Genomic DNA, 20,073 nt, shown 5'->3' with positions numbered 1-20,073 from the left:
GCTTTTGCCCTTTTCCTTCTCTCTTTGTTGAGATAAACTCGAAACTACTTATTATTCTAAACGAAGATGATCATATGATTATACCGTGCCATGAATATGAGCGTCTTAAACGACAATGACACCAGGCATTATATTACCGCTCATACAGGCACAGAAGTATATAAACGAAGGAGAAGATAAGATAAGATATAACTAGGCCGGTAACGGACTATGGTCATCTTACAGGTGAAAATTCTGTTCACCTAAAATATTACTAATCAGAAAAGAAACCGAATAAGGGCTTCTTAGAACCAGTTTATCTGCCAAAGATAAAAGGTATAAAAGGAGCCCTCATCTCCATTAGTCTATGAAGTTAAACCTAAGTTCTAGCATCTTATTCTGTATAATGAAAAAGGATAACCAGTATAATTTGTATAATATACCCTTAGAGTTTTGAATTAATATCTTATCATCATGTCTTCTAAGTATAACTGGACACAAGAACTAACTGATCCACAAGATCGTTTTAGACTATATCAACAGAAACTGCTATAATCATGTTATACGTGTTTACCCGGACCTGATAAGTGGTTTACCCGGACCTAAACGTATTTACCCGGACCTTCACAACCCAGGCAGTGCGGAAGCTACCAGTTCAATTACCCGCTAAATGTCCTGACTATTCAACAAGTTTCTATTATCATACAAAGTAGTCTAAGATAGACTACTGAAAGGGGATAGGACACAGTATTGTAAGTTGTGCTTTGGTACACGATAGTATACACAACAACACCTGAACAAAAGAACCTTGTATCGGTGTGGTCCCGCACGGATTTTCGAAGCCTTTGTTCTTGACAGATTACGAAAGTTGAGAAAGATCACCTTGAACTTCGGGTTCCTGCATCTACGTTGTTGCGGGCGAGACTAGATTTTGCAAAAATTTGGCGATTGTAATCATTACATATCGGGAATCGCCAGCTCATCTAGTCCTTTTGACGTGGTGTTATGTTATTTTATTTTTTTTTTTTTGAAGCGTAGATTATTTTATTGGCAAATAGGTTGCTTTTGAAGCTTTCACTACTCTTTCTACCCGACTAACCTGCACTTAGACCCTCAGAAGACCACTGAATTATAAACGGCTATAATGACGTTGCACTCGACTAACGTCACAAGGACGGACTCTAAGCGTGTGAAAGTGTACCTGCTGGAGAACAACGAGTGGAAGGACACAGGTACTGGATACTGCCACGGTGAAGTGGTGTCCACGGAGCTGGTGGATAATAAGCGGGAGGAGGCTTTCCTGCTGGTGACTAACGAGAATGAGCCACACCAAGTGCTCCTGCGGTCGAAACTAGAAGGCAACATAGAGTACCAGCGACAGGAGGAGACGCTGATTGTTTGGAAGGATGTCGAAGGCAAGGATATCGCCCTGAGCTTTGAGGAGAGTCTCGGTTGCGACACACTATGCGAATTTGTCGTAAATGTGCAGCGGTCAATAGAACCAAACATATCTCTCGTGGCAGTGAAGTCGGTTGATAACGGCATGGGGTCCATACATGAAATAATCACCGGCCCTGTGGCGCTGCCATCAATAGAAACAAAACAGAACACTACAACACTACTGGATGCATTGAAAATTCTAAACGACAATACTGCGTTTGAATACTTGAAAACAGAAACAGTAGAGTATGTCCTAAAGAACAACTACATCGACCTGCTGATAGCTCACTTCCATAAAGCTGAAACTGAAAAGATACCGCGAGACTTGTTTCTCATTAGCAACATACTGAAGACCATGATACTTTATAACCAGAGAGATATTATAGAGTCCCTAGTGGAAGATAAGAGAATAATGGGCGTGGTAGGTATATTAGAATACGACACCGAGTTCCCAACGTCTAAAGCTAACCATAGGAAATGTTTGGAATCCGAAGCTCCAAGTTTCAAAGAAATAATACCATTAGAAAATGAAGAACTGAAAACTGTAATTAAAAAATGCTTCAGACTACAATTTCTAAAAGATGTAGTACTTGTCCAATTCCTTGATGATAACAACCTCGGTCTGATAACTGATATAATACTAGACCTTGAGACATGCATAATAGATTCACTTCAGACAGACCCATTTCTAGATAATCTACTACAACTCTACTCGAAGGATAAAATATACAACTCCGAGCTCACAGATGAGTCAACCGACCTTATTCAAAAAAGAAAAGAGGGTATCAAATTACTTCATCAATGTATCCAAATGTCAAGAAATTTAGAGCACATGGACAAAAGTAAATTTTACAAAGTGCTTGTCAAGAAGGGGTTGTTTAATCTACTTGATTATGCGTTCAACTTCGAGAAAGATAATAACCTTAGAATATTAGCCACTGACACAATAATAGCCATTGTTGAACACGATATATTACTCATTCATAACGTTCAAAAAGAAATCTCACAGCATAACGACCGACAATCACTTTGTTTGAATGGTAATCAAAATGAAGCCAAAAGTTCTGAAGCAAACGCAACGGTTGATCTAACGCTATTAGAAATTTTATCTACAATTTTACTTACAGACAACAATCCTGGACTTCGAGAACAGGTGGTTCAGGCACTGAATACCTTACTACATCCTGAAGGTTGCATAGGAGATGGATTTGATAACCAACTGGATAACGGGCTAGATTTTGATGATAATATCTTACTCAGAAAAGATTCCAATAACTTGGATGATGATTTTCAAGAACAAACCGGCATGTCAAAAATACCTCCATTTACCTTGAATAGTTCTCAACAATTAGAAAACCAAATAGCGGAGTATTTCAAACAATTCTATATTCAGATAGCTCCCAAACTCTTTGGCCCATTAATAGAGAACAATTGTATGTCAGATGAAGAAAGGCAGAAATATGTTAATGATGATGTATTAATGATACACCTTGTGAAGTTGGTATCTTTTATTTGCAGTGAACATGAAAGGTTAATCTCACGAAAGTTTGTTTTAGAAAATGGGATATTAGATTCAATTAGTAACCTAATAAACCCTGGTTACAGGCTACAATTACGATTAACTGCACTGAGATGCATAAAAAATATCATCTGTCTGGATGACAAATATTACCACAGACATATGATTAGTAACGAGCTGTATTCCCCTATTATGAAACTGATGGAGGAACATCTGCTTGAAGATAATCTAGCCAATTCGGCTCTTCAAGATTTTTTTAGAATCATTGCATCAGAGTGCCATGTTTTTAAGGATGATTCGGAACTGTTTAACTACTCTGATAATGCCTACAACATAAACGCTACAGAACTACACCGGAGGTCTGGTTCTATTCCCAGCAGTAATTTTACTATGTTAAACAAACATATTAATGATAAATACCCAGAGGTTTTGGATAAATTACTTTACATCACGTTTGTCAAACAACTTCGTGAACAATATAAGGAACATAGTAAATTACTACCTAACGGTAAAAAAAGGAAAATAAGTGCCGATAATGTTAACGATTTCGACGGAGATAAAATAAATAATGGTAAAAAGGGACAACTTAGCAAAAACAAAGTCATGAATTATAATAGTTTTGAAACCCATATCGATGATCGTGCCTCTTCAACTGATTCACAACCAGCTACCTGCTTGGTTGGCAGTCCTGCAGCTTATGATAACGCTGTATAAACTCGATAAGGGAGCCATTTCCTAATAGCTAATGATACCATTGCTCGTAAAGTTGTAATAAAGTTGCATTTATACAAGTTCACTTAAAAGTTTGTAATTATATCTTACAAGTAATATATAATTGATAACATAGATATTGACGAATTTATGACATCAAAGCCAACATTGTAGGAATAGCATCCTTGTATTCTCCCCCAACATTTTGGTTTACCAGAGACTTTTCCAATGCTTTTCTGAGGTTTGCATTTTTAAACAAATTCTTTTCCTTGGCTTTCTGACTCTCAGGCTTTTCAGGAGCATATTCAAATAATCCATAGAAAAATATTATTAATCTTTGGGTTAATTCAATATCATCATTTTGATCATTCAATATTCGAATAGCTCTGCTAATAAGAACATCTTTCTCGTACAACTCCTCAGATATGAATGGCACAGAAATAACAATATTTGCGAACAAAGCAGCGATTGCTCTTTGAGAAGCTATATCGTCCAGCTCAATCAATTGTACTAGTGTGTTGAAATTACGCAAACTCTGAGGGTTAGAAAAATTGAAAAACTTGGCAGCCACTGGAAGTGGATGACTCATGAGATTGCTGATCAGTTCCAGAGTCGATCTTTGAATCAATAGATTCTCATTTAGCATCAAATTTACTATTGAATTCCAATATTTTGGTGTATTAGAAATCGATTTACAAATCTCCTCCCCATTAGAAGTTGGAGTAGCTGCCAAGTTTGTTAATGCCAATAGAGCTTCATAGCGATCTAATACTTCAATATTGTCATCATTTTCTAGTAAAGGGTTTAGTTCTATCTTTTCTTGAGTTTCCTCGCCAGATTCCGTAGTACCAATTAAATCAAATAAAAATGGAATGGCATTTAGTGGTGAGTACTTATTGAAAATTAAAGCTGGATCTGTAGAGATTAAAATTCTAGTCAGTGATCGGTATGCTAGTAGCCTAACTGCTACACCCTTATCTTGTTTACTAACCAAATACTCAAGAATATTTGTAGTCACCCCTTGTTGGACACATGACGATATATTCTCCTTTACCCTTGTCATATTATACACTATCCTCATGTATTGTTGTTTGGATCCTGGAGACATATCGTTGAACTTTGTTTTCATATCAGCAAGAAGATCCTTTTTTAGTATAAATTTCTCTTGAAATTCTTTTACTTCTTCTTCTGAATCAGGAACGTTATCTTTCAATTTATTCGTATCAGCTCCCATATTAGCATACATGCTCAACTGAGCCATCGATCCAGAATGAGTTTGATTTGTCGGATTAGTCTTATCATTGGGCAAAGCTGTCAAATTTGCAATTATTATCAATATCCCAAAATAGTTGGGGTTAGTACCTGATTCCTTTTTTGCTAGCTTGATGATTTCATTTCTAAAAACTTCATGAATTCTTAGCATTCTTTTAATGGGAACTTTCAGGGTTAAATAAGCTAAACCTTCAATAGTGTAGACTAGGGTCTGATTACTATCCCTTGTTTCCGTATCTTCCGATTCTAAGACTGCACTATCCAAAAAATTATCCACTAATATCGATGCCAGTTTGTTAATATCAATGTGCTTAAGTTTCAAGAAAGACCATGTCTTGATCAAAACAAGTGCAGCCAAAACCTTATATTCAGAAAACTGCATTGAGGTTTCCAGAGTTTCGATATATTTTTCACTAATATGAACTCGTACAGTTTCATCTATACATGCGATCGATAGCAGCTTCAATAACTTACTTCTAAAGTTTTTATCGCTGTCCTCGCTTGTAGCCCTTTCTTTGAGCATTTTGCCTGCACCCCTAGTTAACAGGACCTCGGAACATAGTCCTGTTAGAGAGGGATACAATTCCGTCAGTATCTCCACAATTAGGCATAGAGGTTCGTCGCCTATATCCTCCTCAGCTTCCATTATCAGTACATCCATAGTTTCTAGAAATTTTACTTTGAATTCATCAGGGTATCTATAATTTAACTGCGTAAAGATTAACAGCATCATTGGCGAGACATCCGGTTCTCTGCATCGCAGACACAAATCTCTGACTAAAAATGAGAAATCGTTAAACACATAGGTGAACTTCGAGAGCAATTGCAGCACAATCGACAAAAGGTATTTTATATTGGGGTCCTCTCCATAATGAATCCTAGTTCTCAGCTCATCTAATAAAACCATGGTCTCTTCACTGTCAAAGAAAATACCAACTAGAACATGTATAGACGGTAAACTTAACATCTCAAAAAGATCTAATGCTTTACCCACATTACTTTTAATAATTTCTCGCAGGAATTTCTTGCTCTCAGTATGATCCTGGTACGATCTAATCAAAACCTTCTCGATCTCAGGTAATTGCGCACTCGCTACCCTCTTCTTACGTACAATTATATCTTTAATCTCATCTAAAGCCTCCTGATAGCTCTTTTCATCAATTGAAATAGTAGCAGATTTGTCCAGCTCCTCACAGAGTGTTTCTATAGCATCTTTACTTACAGACATTACTGCGGTTCCGCTTTCAAATGTAACTCTGCAGTACCAGCTTTTTTTGGCCTCTTCCCTCCACTCTTAACCAGCAATTAATAAAGCAAACCTTAGGTCACTGTCACTAGTAATATTGACAGTTACAATTGATGTAACTTGCCCAAAATTTGACTACTCATTTCCTATATTGTATATATTTTGTAGGGATGCGATCCCCTTCATGCTCATCGTCGGGCAACTTTGGCAGAAAATCGGATCATCGCATATTAAAGTGTCAAAAAAGCCACTCTTCAACGTTAATACTGTTTAAAAGTTATATATTGGCTGTTTTATGTACAGCAGAGGAGTACATTCAGTCATAAAACAAATTTGAAGGCTAACACTACTGGAATTTAACTTTGAGAGAAGGAAGTTTTAAAAGCTATTAGTATTTTACGAGCTTTATTAATAGGGGAAAGTGTTAAAACTAGCGGTTTGACAGACAGATTACGGAAATGGATTCATATGAGGAGAGGGAGTCTTCTCCCATGTTCAGAGACTGTCCCCGGTTTGAAGAGCTAAAAGACAAGATTTCCAGCGAGTTATTTGAGGTTAACGGCCGGGTCTCGACACTGAGGCAGTTCACCGAGTCCTTGTCTCGGTTCTTGGATAATTCTGACATAGATGTCAATGCCAACGTTGTTCAAAACATCAATAAGAAGGCTTTAACTAATATAGAGGTGGTTAATGAGCTTTTAAAGAATGTAAACGAAGATGTGAAAGAGATTGACAACATCGAGGACTCTGAGCTCGATAAGCCACAAATTATAGCCAGAGACAAGCTAATTAGAGACTCAAGATTCTCAATACAAGAATCTCAAACAGCACAACAGCAGTTCTCGAAGATTATCAAGTCCATAAATGCGGAAGCAAGAGGCAAATTGAATGAAGAACAAAACTGGACAGCACTGTTACAAGAAGATGAAGAATCACATCAGACAAATAATGATAATACAGCTCAACGTCAAGTGAACTTCGTTATCGAGAGAGAACCTATCAACAATGAAGAGTTTGCTTATCAGCAGAGGCTCATTCAAGAAAGAGATGAAGAGATCACAAATATCGAGAGAGGTATCACAGAGCTTAACGGTATATTCAAGGATCTGGGGGCTGTAATAACTCACCAAGGTATGATGGTCGATAACATAGAAGCCAACATATATTCCGCAGTTGAAAATACTGCAGGTGCATCCCAAGAACTCAACAAAGCAAATAGAATGCAAAAACGTAGCAGCAGGTACTGCTTGTATTTTCTGATGATACTTGTCGTGATGCTAATACTGATGATTTTAATAGTAATCTAGAGTTGGCATTACCAAGAATTCGATAAGATTGTAAAAAACGCAACTACCTTGGAACTGGTTTTCCAAAGGTGAACTTTTTATTTTCATTGCACTCTTTAGCTTGCTTGTAATTTTTAAGTGTCTAACATCAAGTATTATTAAATAGTATATTCAAACTTTCTCATACATATATTTACTGCTAAATCTATCAAGTCATATTTTATCTCGATTGCATCATTCCCACACAGAACCCGATACCCGATGACTTCAAATTTGAATGCAAATGATCATCAAATCCTGAATTAATCGATAATAAGCTCACATAGAAATAATATGACAATTAAAAGGAATCATAATCAAAATAGATTTCTTCCCGATCCAAGACTATGTTGAAAGGGTATCAAGCTCTCTGTGGTAGGAGGACCATCTCGAGCGTTAGTCCAATTAAGAGAAGTTTTTCTAAGAGGTCTATAATAGGATATTCTATTATATTATCAGCCTCAGCCTTTGTCACCTGGACTTATAAGGATCTCATCAAGCAGAAATACGTTGAGACATTTACTAAAACTAAAGAGTTGAGTCCGAATGACTTCACAGAATATAAAATAACACGCAGACATGATATTGATAATTGCCATTATTTAATCGAACTAACTCCACTCAAAAGGCAGAACGTGAACTTGTGGAAAGAACTGGAAAGAAATATACTCTGGTCGATTGAAGTTAAGCAGCCAGAAATAATGGTAGTCAGAAATTACACACCATTGCCGTTACAACTCAAGAGCAATGGAAATATTGTTCCTCTAGACTTAAATGATCCAGTAGAATCTAAAAAGCTATTGTTCTACATTAAGAGTTACAATAACGGTGAAGTAGCTCGCTGGATAAAGTCATTGCCTGTGGGGAGCACTCTTGAATTAAGAGGGCCATTTATCGATTACAAGTTCCGAAACGACTTATCCAAGCATCATAGAGATGCTAACGGAAGTACCCTTATAAATAAAACTCAATTATCAAACGTTCCTTTTTTTGCCGGTGGTACAGGTATTGTTACAGCACTACAACCGATATTAAATCCTTATGGACAGTTCAACTACAATATGACACTATTTCATTCTTGCAAGTCCATCCAGGAATTAGGATGCCTCTATCATCTTGTTAATGGACTAGCGCAACAAAATAAAATAACTTACCACTTATTCGAGACATCTAAAGGCGATAACATTATTGATTTTAAACAATTGATTCCTGGACCTAATACTTCCAACGCTGGAAATCTAGATACATCCATAGTTTGCGGCCCAGAAGGGTACATAACAACTGTGGCTGGCGCAAAATACGATACTTCACAAGGCCCGATAGAAGGACTACTTGGAGAAAAAGGTTGGGATAACTCAAACGTATATAAGATGGATTAGAGAAAAACTAGCACTTGGACTCATTTGACCTTGTAAATAAATGTACCTTATGTATTTACCTATTAATACTACTTACCAGTATCATTTTGTGATTCACAATCGAAAAAAATATCGTTCGGTAAGTAACCCAACATATCTGCATAATCAATGGTCACTCGTTGTACTGATCTTAAATCCGCACATGCTGTCAATAGAGTTTTAACTAATTCTTTTCTATTAATACCAGGAATTAAGTCACCATTGTCATTGCTGTCAGAAATAATCCATGCAAAAAGATCACGAAGTCTATCTACATAACCAAGTTCACCTAATTTTACGGCATAAAGCTTAATTAGTTTCTTAAACTCATGCTGCTCTTCAAGCCTCAATGTTACAAGCAGTTTGTTTTCCAAGTGCGATAAAGTTACAATCTCCTCAATATTCTCAAATCCCTCTTTCATCAGAATTGTCCTAGCAAATCTTCGTAAATTCTTTATTCTACCCTTTCTAGTTAATTCATTATTAGTCTTCTTCTCCAGTAGAGTGACAATACTTGCTTTTGATATTTCGGTAGAAGACTGTCCTTCAGTTGGCTTTGTAGAAGAATCTGGAATCAAATTAGAGTTATTAGTAGAATCCCAATATTGAGAACCATAAGCCCACCAACCGTCAGAGACAAGAAGCCACGTTTCCATATTTTTATCGTACATGTAACCATCCCCATTACTCAAAGTAGCAATAGGGAAGCCATTATTTGTGACAGAGCACATTGTAATATTTTCAGCTCTAGTCAAAATATCATCTGAGTACCTTATACTTGGACTTAATAAGGGGAAAATGGTTGTAACAGGAAATTCCAATTTACTGGAAGCAATATTCCAGCAATATAGCTCTCCAATACTGGAGACACACAATAAATATTTCCCGCAAGCTTCTAAAAAACTTATAGGAACCCCAATCGTAAGAGGTGGAATAATTTTCCTCCCTACATCATTGAATATATATAGAGTTCCATCTTCACTCGAACAAGCCCAAAAATCATCACCGGATGTAGCAAGGCTAACAAATTTTGGAATAAAATCCTGGAACAAGGTTCTTTCTGGTGTAACTGTTTTATCAAGTAATTTCACAATTGTGGGCTTTTGCTCATTTCCGCTACCGTTTCTAATATTTAGTAATATTTTACTGTCATTGGATGATGTACAATCAATATTCATTCGAATCAATGGAGTTGACAACCTGACACGAGAAAAGGCTACATTTGGCAGAAGTAGACCCGTATCTAGAAAATCAACAGGCTCTAAGTCTTTTTTGGCTCTTTTAGTAACTGCATTTCCTAATGCATCCTCCTTAGGCTTTCTTTTAAGATCCTTAGGAACCTGATACGAAGGATTCTTAAAGTCCGGTGTGGTTGATTTATTGTCCGTCGTATTACTTTCTTTTGGACTGATAGTATTTTGAGCTTTATTTACTTTAGATTCACCATTTTCAGACTTGATTGATTTCTTATCAGGTTTGGTTTTCTTTTCTGTAGCAGTAACGCTAACATTAGATTTAGAATCCTCTACTTTCTTTTGAATATTATCGCTAGTTGTTACAGAAGAACTTTTACTTTCTAGATTTTTACCATTTAATATTTTCTTACTCTTGGCTTCAATTGGTCTGGCTTCTAAGTTTTTAGCCTTCTCATCAGAACTATCTGCGGAAGTTATTTCACTCTTAGAGGAGTCAAGCTTACTTTCTGGCTTGTTGTTATAACTAGAACTTTGAGAGTTTGTCTGAGGTTCCGTTGTATTTACTGTAGACAGATTTTTTTCGTTCGTATTAGTGTCAGTAGAAAGTATATTACTACTATTATCAGCTGCCACGCCCAAACCTTGATTTTTTGAGGTGGATATGTCCCCCAAACCATCGGAAGCAGTAATGACATATGCAATAGGGAGAGGCTCTTTAATGATGTTGGATTGGCGTATATTCTCAATTTCCTCCATAGGCACAGTTTTACCTAAGTCATCTTGCAAAAATGCAAAAGTATAAAGTACATTGTCGTTCGACACTGCAAAAAGTGTCAACCCATTACTTGACCATATCATATCATTTATGGCTGAATCAGAAATATTTAGTGGGGCAAATAATGGTTTACCCCTCTTTGTGTTCCATATCATAATCGAGCCATCTGTATTTGTTGATGTAGCTACTAAATTGTACCTTGAAATTGTCCCTCTCTTCAAGTTGGCCTTCTCATACATTTTTGGGGAATGCACTAGAACCTTAGTATTACTCGATGCTGAAGGTACCAAAGTAGACATCACTTTATAATTTTCATTTCTATTAAGTAGAACCGTAGCTGTTGAACCTGCTGCTCCTGAGCTACCTTTTAAACTGTTTATTATTGGTAGGAAATCTGCTTGTGGGGGCATAGTGATCTTGTAATGCAACGGGTAGACTAATACGTGTTGCGATAGTTTTTTCACTTCTTTATAATCACCAGTTCTATTGATATGATATACTACAATTGATCTATCGGATGTTAAGACAGTGAATGTACCTGCACCAGATGGATCTACTACACCGGTAAGGGGCTTGCTATTTTTATCGAGGGCTATTGATGTAATTTCCTTTTTGTTGGCTGATCTAGTATCAAACAAATGTATCTTACAAGGCCTATCAGTCAAAACAAAGAGTATATCCAAAAGAGAATCCCATTTCACATCTGTAATGATAGATTGGCTCACTGTCGTATATATCAGCTTGTTTTCCAATGTAGTGTGACCAGATTCCAACGCTTTTAGCCATCCGGAATAGCTGTAAACGCTGTGCTCAGTTCCCAAGTACAGACAATCGCGATCACCCATGGCAAAAACTAACTCGTCCTCGTCATCTTTAAGTTCAAACGTGAAACTATATTTCGGCTTCAAAGTTTCAAGGGTACACCTGTCAAACGCGGTATCCAGTAACTGTTGCTGGTGCCATACCTGTATATCTCCGCGACTCCCACACACAACAACATACTCGGCGTCAATTGTAACAAGACTCGTAACATTACCGCTAATACCTTCTAAGGGATACTTCAACAACCTCATCTAGAATTCGTGTCTGCTTTTTTATATCTTATAAACACTCGAAATAATTGGAAGGAGATGCGAAGCGTTGAATCCGTTACTAATTAGTATACCTTTGTAAGGAATATTCTAATGACAAGAGTGGTTGGTATAAGAGACACCATCCAAGACTACTGCTTGAATCAATTTTACTATTGTTGTATTGTTAAACTAGCCTATCTTCTGCCAAATACGCACACGACACGGATTTTGATGATTTCTCTGAAAAAAAAAAAATATTCTGAAGCAATTTGGAAAAATACGCTTGGGAAACGTTGTTAGTTGATGGACAATCCTTGGACTGTGAGATTGATTGACGATCTTTGGACTGACACTGTCTTGACGTTTGAGTATATACTCTTGGCAGCAGCATTTGAGAGAGTGCAATTTTGTCTTATCTGCTGGTAGTAGCACATTACATTGATACCAATTGAAAAGGGGGCATAGCTGCTTTGGGAATACCACTACACAGAATAGTTAGAGCAGCAGGAGATTGTATCCGTGATAGAGCTCCATTGATAGAAGCAAATACAGTATTTGGAGGAGAAAGGAAACCTAAGTAACGCAGAAACTACAATATAATAATAGATATTAAGTGATACCATGACTGAGAGAGATATACAGATGGCGGATCGTATGAGTACAAACACTAGCAGGGTTGAGTTGGATGATGAAGTAATGGACGACGCCACTGATTCTTCAGAGTATGCTCAGATGTGGATAGATTTGTTTTTAGGAAGAAAAGGGCATGAATACTTCTGTGACGTCGATCCAGAATACATAACAGACCGTTTCAATCTGATTAACTTACAAAAGACAGTGTCGAAGTTCAGCCAAGTTGTACAATATATAGTGGATGAGTTAGATGACAGCATTGTGGAGAACATGTCCAAAGCACGTCTTGAGCAATTGGAGAATGACGCCAGAAAATTTTATGGGTTGATCCATGCGAGATATATTATCACGGTGAAAGGATTACAGAAGATGTTGAGCAAGTACAAAGACGCAGATTTTGGTAGATGTTCAAGAGTATATTGTAACTTTCAACCTTTGCTGCCGGTGGGTTTACATGATGTTCCTGGTATAGATAGTGTCAAACTATACTGTCCATCATGTGAAGACCTTTACAACCCTAAGTCATCTAGACACAGTTCCATTGATGGTGCATACTTCGGAACTAGTTTCCCAGGAATGTTCTTACAGGCATTCCCAGACATGGTACCTAAACACCCAACTGCTAGATATGTTCCAAAGATATTTGGGTTCGAATTACATAAACAAGCACAACTAACACGTTGGCAAGAGTTGCAAAGGCTCAAGTTGGTTAAGAGACTTCAAGCTAAAGAGGTTGACTTATCAAAAAGTGGTGGCTTCCGTGATTGAAAATCTCCGTTAATAATATTTGCCGACATAACCTAATATCACGAAGTGTAACGATTTCTCTTCCTTTAGCACCATGTCTTTTTCAGTCATTTGATTATCAAAATTTATATGAATGATTTATTTTCTATTTCATATTCAACTGTCAATTGCATACTTCAATTTTAGTAATATACTTCATCCTGCCCTGCTGTTCAAAAATGGATGAAAACCCACACAGAGACACCAAAGTACGTTGTGGTCAACTGGTTTTTATATTACCTCTTGTGCAGTAATGGCACCAATGGCCATTCTGGATGAGAGTAACTTCAGTTGCCATTTAACTTTGTTGCATTTTACCGGGGATAAAACTATTTAAATGATATAATTGAAGACTTTTGTATCATACCGATGTTTAAATGTTGTTTGTAACGAGTATAGAATGCTCTATAATATCATTAAATTGAATGCCTAATAATATTATCACATGAAGTTGAGCTTTATCTATTAAAGTTATGTCCGTGCGAAAGAAAGAAAGCCCGACTAGCTATCGAGAAAAAAAGCGAGCTAGAGCAGCCCTAAATTGCTAAGACGACCTGCTCCCTAATGGGGACATTGTGTAGCACTCAAAGTTTCTAAACTTTGAGACTTATCCTTGCAATTATATCTATTTGAGTAGTGACTAGATCCAGTAACCGATTCTGTAACAGGTTTTAGAAGCTGGCCATAAATAATTTTATGAACAGACTGAGGAACCTACAATTAATTAGGAAGATGCATGTTAAGCCAATTAAGATGAGATGGCACACAGGTGGTGTCAACTACAGTTATCTGGTCAGCAACCAGGACCAAACCACATCTTGGTTAATTGATCCAGCTGAGCCGCATGAAGTCTGGCCAGAGTTGTCAGAGAGCGAAAGGGAAAGTGTAGTGGCGTTAGTCAATACTCATCACCACTATGACCATGCTGGTGGTAACACTAGTTTGCTAAAGCAATTTAAGGAGACTGTTGGCAAGCCATTGCAAGTAATTGGTGGCTCTGAGGAGTGTGACAATGTTACATTGATTCCAACACATTCACAGAAGCTAAAGATTGGTAATTTGGATGTTACATGCATTAGGACTCCATGCCATACACAGGACTCTGTATGCTACTACATAAGAGACCCGGAAACTGACGAAAGATGTATCTTTACTGGTGACACCCTGTTTACTGCTGGTTGTGGTAGATTCTTTGAAGGTACCGGCGAAGAGATGGATGCCGCTCTGAACAAGTATATATTAGAAGGTGTCGGCAAGAACAATTGGTCTAGTACTCTTGTGTACCCGGGCCATGAATACACAAAGAGCAATGTCAAGTTTGTTCGTAGTAAGATTTATCCAACTACTAACGTAAACAGCAGGTTTGATGAATTGGAAAGATTTTGCAACGAGCATGAAGTTACTACTGGTAAATTCACATTGGCCGATGAATTGCTATTCAATCCTTTCATGAAACTAGACGATCCTATAGTTAGAGCTGCTGTAGGTGATTCAGAGAACCAATGGACATCTGCTGCTGTCATGGACAAGCTGAGAAAGATGAAGAATGCCATGTAATAAGACACCACAGCAAAATATTTATAACAGACACACACATATTTATCAATATAACGTAACAAGAAATTCAATACTTTTGTAGTAAATGTTTGAGAAATCTATTTGCGTCATTTTCCGATAAAAGGGAAAATAACAAATGAAACGAAGAAGAAGAAGTGTTTCATAGATCATCTCCACAAGAGTGCCATCTTTTATAAGACAGACCCCTGCAATCAGTATATCTCCGCTGTCCACACCCCCAGTGCCATTGTAAGAGCTTAGGAAGTTCCTTTTCTATAAGGTCGGAGAATAATTTTAAAGATTCCAGGGATCTGAGCTTTGAACAAGAGAAGTCTTTTTAGAAGATTTGAACTTTTCTACCATCAGCACTGTATTTATATACATTTTTTTTTTTTCAGAATTTTTTTTTCTTCGCTTTCGAAGAGAGAAAAATAGAAGAATCACATGCCACAGCCAATGTAGTGACACTTACACTCGTGTTTGGCGCATCGTTCGATCTCATAATTAGGGTTTACGGTTTTGTGAGATACTTATCAAAACGATAGACACATCTGCTTGATCGAGTTGAAAGGATTTGGGCTTGATCGAGTTGGTTCTTGGAGGTTGTTGACTGTATATAGTTTAGTCTTATTTTCTAGATTTGTATTTGTATGGTTACTTTTGTTAAAACCTCTTGACGGCGAGTGTATTTGGCCTGGAATACAATCAGATGCAGTGGTTCTATACTGTCGAGCAAAAAGAAATGTGACAGGCACCCCACAATACTCTTTTCCTTCGGATCCTAATCTTTTATCTTTAGCATTATTTATCTTGAAAAATGCAATCTAAAACATCAATTAATTATATAGTGTTAGCAAGACAAGATTAAGGTTCTTGTTATCTGTACCACGACCGCACGGAGTTATCCGAGAGGGTTCAGCTTCTTAGTTTCATCGTGACAACAGGATTTAAAGTTGTATTGGGCACTGTAAAGAAAGCACAAAGTTATGCGGCTGGTATTATTTTGGCTACTACTTTTCCCGATACCCCACACCAATAAATCAGCTTGTAGAGAGTACAAGCCAGATTCGAATATGTAAGGTAAAAAAAAAAACACTGGCAGGTATCTCTTTCCTCTGGTTGTGACTAATTTAAACCGGGGGCCTGTTGCAAGATTTGGGTCATGACCTAAAACCTCAAAAACCAGATATGAAAAAGGTACACAACACTTTGCGAGTTCAAAGGTTGTCAAATAGAAAGATATTAATAGGTTTAGAAGCAACGATTGCAACGCTTGCAACGCTTGCAACTACTTCAAATACTTCAAATATTGGTTATCACAGCAGGCAGCAAAAATCGCGAGTCGGTGTTATACTTAGACATAGAGAATAAGTAAATTACAGCTAATTGGAAATAAATTAACCTGTTGGGACCAGTAATATGCGCGCTACATGCATAAGTCGTTCCTGCCCCCAAAAAAGCACCTCAAAAGTTATATACATGTTTTTATTAAATATACAGTTCTACCTATATTAGATTTTTGTTTTGTTTATAATTGCAGTTGGCTAGTTTTGCAAAGTATAAAAAGCTGGGAATAGGTAGCTAGATGCTTGATGTAGTGGTAGAGTTTTCGGCGTCTAAGTTGTCTTTCTGTAATTCTCTTGTGTATTTCTTGACATTTTGCATACAAAAGGAACATATCGTGACTTCCCCCCTTACTAAGACGGACTTATAAAGCTAACCACCCCCCATTTAACTCTATAAAATTTCGCAGGGCAGTCCTACTTAACTCAGTGACCCTACCCACCCTACCTGCATTGAAAGCATTGCACCCTAACTGAATACGAGACATTAGTTGTCCTCTAACCCAGAAGAGAACATCAAAACACCAGCTGTTCCTGCGCTGCACAACCCAAACGTGTGAAACGCAAGAAGCCACCGCATAGACAGAAAGTTTATCTCTAGGGAATCATTCTAAAGGACAAACCAGGACAATTTCTAATTGAGTTTTTACCCGAATTTCTATTGAACAAAGAAAAAAATTAGGGTACACAAACCATTGTTGTGCACAGTAAGGACCTGCTATTTTTTGCCCGCAGAGATTCTGTCGTACAAACAACCATTCTCTATAAAGAAGCAGGGCTAAGGTCGCAAGCTGCTTCGAGGCGACTACTATCTGTTTCCACCTTCAATACAACTGAGAAGGCCGCGGAGATATCATTGAAAGTAGGTGGGCAAGTATCATTCCACTAGAAATCAACCCCCTCCTTGCAAATCAGTGCTTATTTTTGTTTTTCGTTTTATTTTGTCATTGCTATCCATAGTACTAACAACTGTGTTTTGTGCTCTAAGAAACACCAACTCACCCCCCCCCCTGATACCAGTTTTGTTCTCTCGAAGCGTATAGTTGGTAGTTCCCCACTGGCCAAAAAATAAAATTACTAAAAAATCGGTAAGCCAGGATACCCATCTACAGCACCCGAATATCAATACAAATTGACTAGTGCCAGAACATAGCAAGCTGTAATTGCGATAAGAGCATTATTCACATCTTACATAAGAAAGGTTAAATTTCCCTCGATATACATAGTATTTGGGATTGTATTGTACTCGTATCCATCACCTTTGCCTAAACTCTGGTCCCTGCAACTAGTGGTAATCAGAAGGGACAAAGCTTAGAAGTTGCCATAAGAGAAGGGGATACGCATCATTTTTTATCGCAAAGCGTGTGAAACATACTTGCTTCACGTGCTGGATCTAAATAAGCTGCCCTTTTTGTCAGTACATCTTTAAACCCTCTCGAAGAAAGCCTCGCACGCACCTTTGTTTAAATACATCCCTTTAGTCTTTTTGAGGTTACGGAGGGGCGAGAAAAGTGGGTGAAAATCGAAATTGTTCAGATTAGCAAGATTAGTGTAAATTTTGTTTTCTCTGAATACACATTCGGAAAACACTTACACAGAAACATTAGTAGATTGTGCTCACCAATACAGGCTACTTTGTACTGAGTTGCTTTTGTCTCACTTTTTTTCTCTTTATTTAATCGTGCGATTCTTAATTAGGATCTAGTTTCTCAGACGTCCAAGAAAGATCCGCAGCTTGATATCGCTTTTCTTTTTAGTCTTTCCGTTCCTCGTTATTAGTACTTTGGAACACCAGAGGAAAATCTCCGTTTGTCCGAATATAAAGTTCCTCGGCACTACGATCTTCTAATCGGCTCTCTTAAACTTAGTTGCTCTACACTTCCTGGAGTATTGGGTCACCACGTAACCCTCTGTTTCGATAAGCTTCCATTTTCTTTTTTCTTTTCTTTGGTATTTCTTCTAATTTTTGCGTCCACTGCTGTTTCTAAGCAACTTTCATATATTCTCGTACTTTTTGATTGTGTCGGGATTGTTTTCTGTTTGATTTACAATTCTTTCCCCTTTGTCCTTTGTTCTCTGACCACTTTCAGTGATTCAGAAATTTCAAAGGGAGTCATTTGCGGAATAATCAGCCCTGTGGCCGCTACAACTACGAGTATTACTAAGAAGGCAATTTTTTAGTCCTCTCTCTCTCTCTCCCTGCGATCTCTGTGATCTCTGTTCTGTACCCTGTTACAGTAAGATAACTCTAAAACTGTTGAGTTATTTTTTTATCCCTTTAGTTCCTCAGGTTTCTTTCAGAGAGGGTTTAGAAATAAGCTACTGTGTGTGTGGCAAGGCACTATTTCATTTTTTTTTGGTCTTATTTTGGTATCTGGATTTCACACTTTGTACCTGTTCATCTGTGTATCAAAGGGGTTTTTTTTAACTCTGGATATTGGTGCATTCTAAAAAAAAAGTTTAGTTCTGTTGCAATCTAAAGCAAGACAAGAACAAAGCAAGAGTTATACCGTTGTACCGTTGTACCGTTGTACCGAGGGTTCTCTTGGAAGAGCATCGGAAGTACACTATCAAACCATCCGCGGTCGCTTTTCCCACTCATTAGAATTCTGCCCTTGAAGATCTCTCACTAGTTACTGAAGAAGCTCGTTGCCAAAAAAAAAAAATAATATACGTGCTGCCAGTAATCTATTCACACCCACAAGTTTTTATCAATTTCTTTTTGCCAACAGTTGTTAGTCTTGATTTAAGATAAAAAAAGTTGGAGTTGACTTAAGCCGTTGCTTCTCCATTATCGTGTTTAAGTCCGTTTCAGCTAATCACTTCTGAAGCAGCACAGTTACTACTTACATTAGAATAAGGGGATCCCCTTAGATAGCTAAAAGACTGCTAATCTTCTGTGTTTTGTTCACTTGAATAAGCTATCTTGGAACAGAAAACAGCGTACCAACGGAAAGAAGACGTTCGGGAATAAACAAGAAAAACACACACATCACACACACTCCCATTCATACTAATCCCCGTACAATTTCCACTTTTTCTTTCTGCCAACGGGTTTTATCTCTTTCCACATCAAATTGAAGTACTGAAACACTAGTACGAAGTTCATTGAAAGAAAACAAACACTTCTGTGGGTAGCATACAGATCTCGATCTCAGGAGTCTCTATCCCGAAAATTGTTGTCTCGCGTCCCTCCGATCCCCCCCAATCCCACGCTACATTCTGAGGATAGTCATCCCCCTTCAAAAAAGCATTTTCTATTCCTCAGTCTCAGTCACTTTCACAACCTGCAAGCGTACTTTTCTAGGTATTACCTGCTGACAACTGCTCTTAGAGGAGAGCGAACCCCGAGGGTGAAGGAGAAAGAAAAGCAAGATCGTAGCACAAAGCCAAAGCCAAAGCCAAAGAAGCATCCGCACAAAGGCAAACGAGAAGAACGGCACAAGCACAGGCTATAAACCCGAATACAGTCCATTAAACACACAATACAGAGAGAGGAATTTCCTCCACAGATTCACTGAAAGGGCTGTAGAACTGAGTGCACTTCCAGTTCAAGTAGCGTGCAATTCTCTTATCATATTTTTCTGAAAGACAAAGAACTCCCAGGTTTCCGAGCCCCCAAATCTCTCAGAACTGCAAGTACAAAAGCTTTCACGCTTATTGTATTATATCAGCACACACCACTAGCTCCCAGAGAAAAGCGCATAGCAAAGCGTAACTCAACCATCTCCTTAATCCCCTTTTTTTTATTTTTCATTTTTTATTTTTCAATTCTTCATTTTCGATCCCATTTTGAAACTTCTCTCTCCCCTGGTTTCTAA

At 37.7% G+C, this 20,073-nt stretch overlaps 7 protein-coding genes across 7 annotated transcripts; 5 read left to right on the top strand and 2 right to left on the bottom strand.

Moving 5' to 3' along the window:
- Positions 1-1,123: 1,123 nt before the first annotated feature.
- Positions 1,124-3,652, top strand: PSY2 (Psy2p; the record flags this gene model as incomplete). Its single annotated transcript, XM_447300.1, has 1 exon — positions 1,124-3,652. One exon carries the CDS (start codon positions 1,124-1,126, stop codon positions 3,650-3,652), a length of 2,529 nt encoding a protein of 842 aa, XP_447300.1.
- Positions 3,653-3,797: 145 nt separating this feature from the next.
- On the bottom strand, positions 3,798-6,149 carry SHE4 (She4p; the record flags this gene model as incomplete). Its single annotated transcript, XM_447299.1, has 1 exon — positions 3,798-6,149. The coding sequence occupies one exon, from the start codon at positions 6,147-6,149 to the stop codon at positions 3,798-3,800; it is 2,352 nt and encodes a 783-aa protein (XP_447299.1).
- Positions 6,150-6,625: 476 nt separating this feature from the next.
- PEP12 (SNAP receptor PEP12) lies at positions 6,626-7,474 on the top strand (the record flags this gene model as incomplete). The annotated part of the gene is made up of 1 exon (XM_447298.1): positions 6,626-7,474. The coding sequence occupies one exon, from the start codon at positions 6,626-6,628 to the stop codon at positions 7,472-7,474; it is 849 nt and encodes a 282-aa protein (XP_447298.1).
- A 365-nt stretch (positions 7,475-7,839) lies between these two features.
- On the top strand, positions 7,840-8,871 carry CYC2 (oxidoreductase; the record flags this gene model as incomplete). The annotated part of the gene is made up of 1 exon (XM_447297.1): positions 7,840-8,871. The coding sequence occupies one exon, from the start codon at positions 7,840-7,842 to the stop codon at positions 8,869-8,871; it is 1,032 nt and encodes a 343-aa protein (XP_447297.1).
- Positions 8,872-8,939: 68 nt separating this feature from the next.
- Positions 8,940-11,933, bottom strand: HIR2 (Hir2p; the record flags this gene model as incomplete). Its single annotated transcript, XM_447296.1, has 1 exon — positions 8,940-11,933. One exon carries the CDS (start codon positions 11,931-11,933, stop codon positions 8,940-8,942), a length of 2,994 nt encoding a protein of 997 aa, XP_447296.1.
- Positions 11,934-12,554: 621 nt separating this feature from the next.
- On the top strand, positions 12,555-13,334 carry CKB2 (casein kinase 2 regulatory subunit CKB2; the record flags this gene model as incomplete). Its single annotated transcript, XM_447295.1, has 1 exon — positions 12,555-13,334. One exon carries the CDS (start codon positions 12,555-12,557, stop codon positions 13,332-13,334), a length of 780 nt encoding a protein of 259 aa, XP_447295.1.
- Positions 13,335-14,084: 750 nt separating this feature from the next.
- GLO4 (hydroxyacylglutathione hydrolase GLO4) lies at positions 14,085-14,909 on the top strand (the record flags this gene model as incomplete). The annotated part of the gene is made up of 1 exon (XM_447294.1): positions 14,085-14,909. One exon carries the CDS (start codon positions 14,085-14,087, stop codon positions 14,907-14,909), a length of 825 nt encoding a protein of 274 aa, XP_447294.1.
- Between the last annotated feature and the right edge of the window lie 5,164 nt (positions 14,910-20,073).

This window comes from Nakaseomyces glabratus, chromosome I (assembly GCF_010111755.1).
Source record: "Nakaseomyces glabratus chromosome I, complete sequence".
Classification (NCBI taxonomy): domain Eukaryota; kingdom Fungi; phylum Ascomycota; class Saccharomycetes; order Saccharomycetales; family Saccharomycetaceae; genus Nakaseomyces; species Nakaseomyces glabratus.
This window is presented reverse-complemented; position numbering and strand designations above follow the sequence as displayed.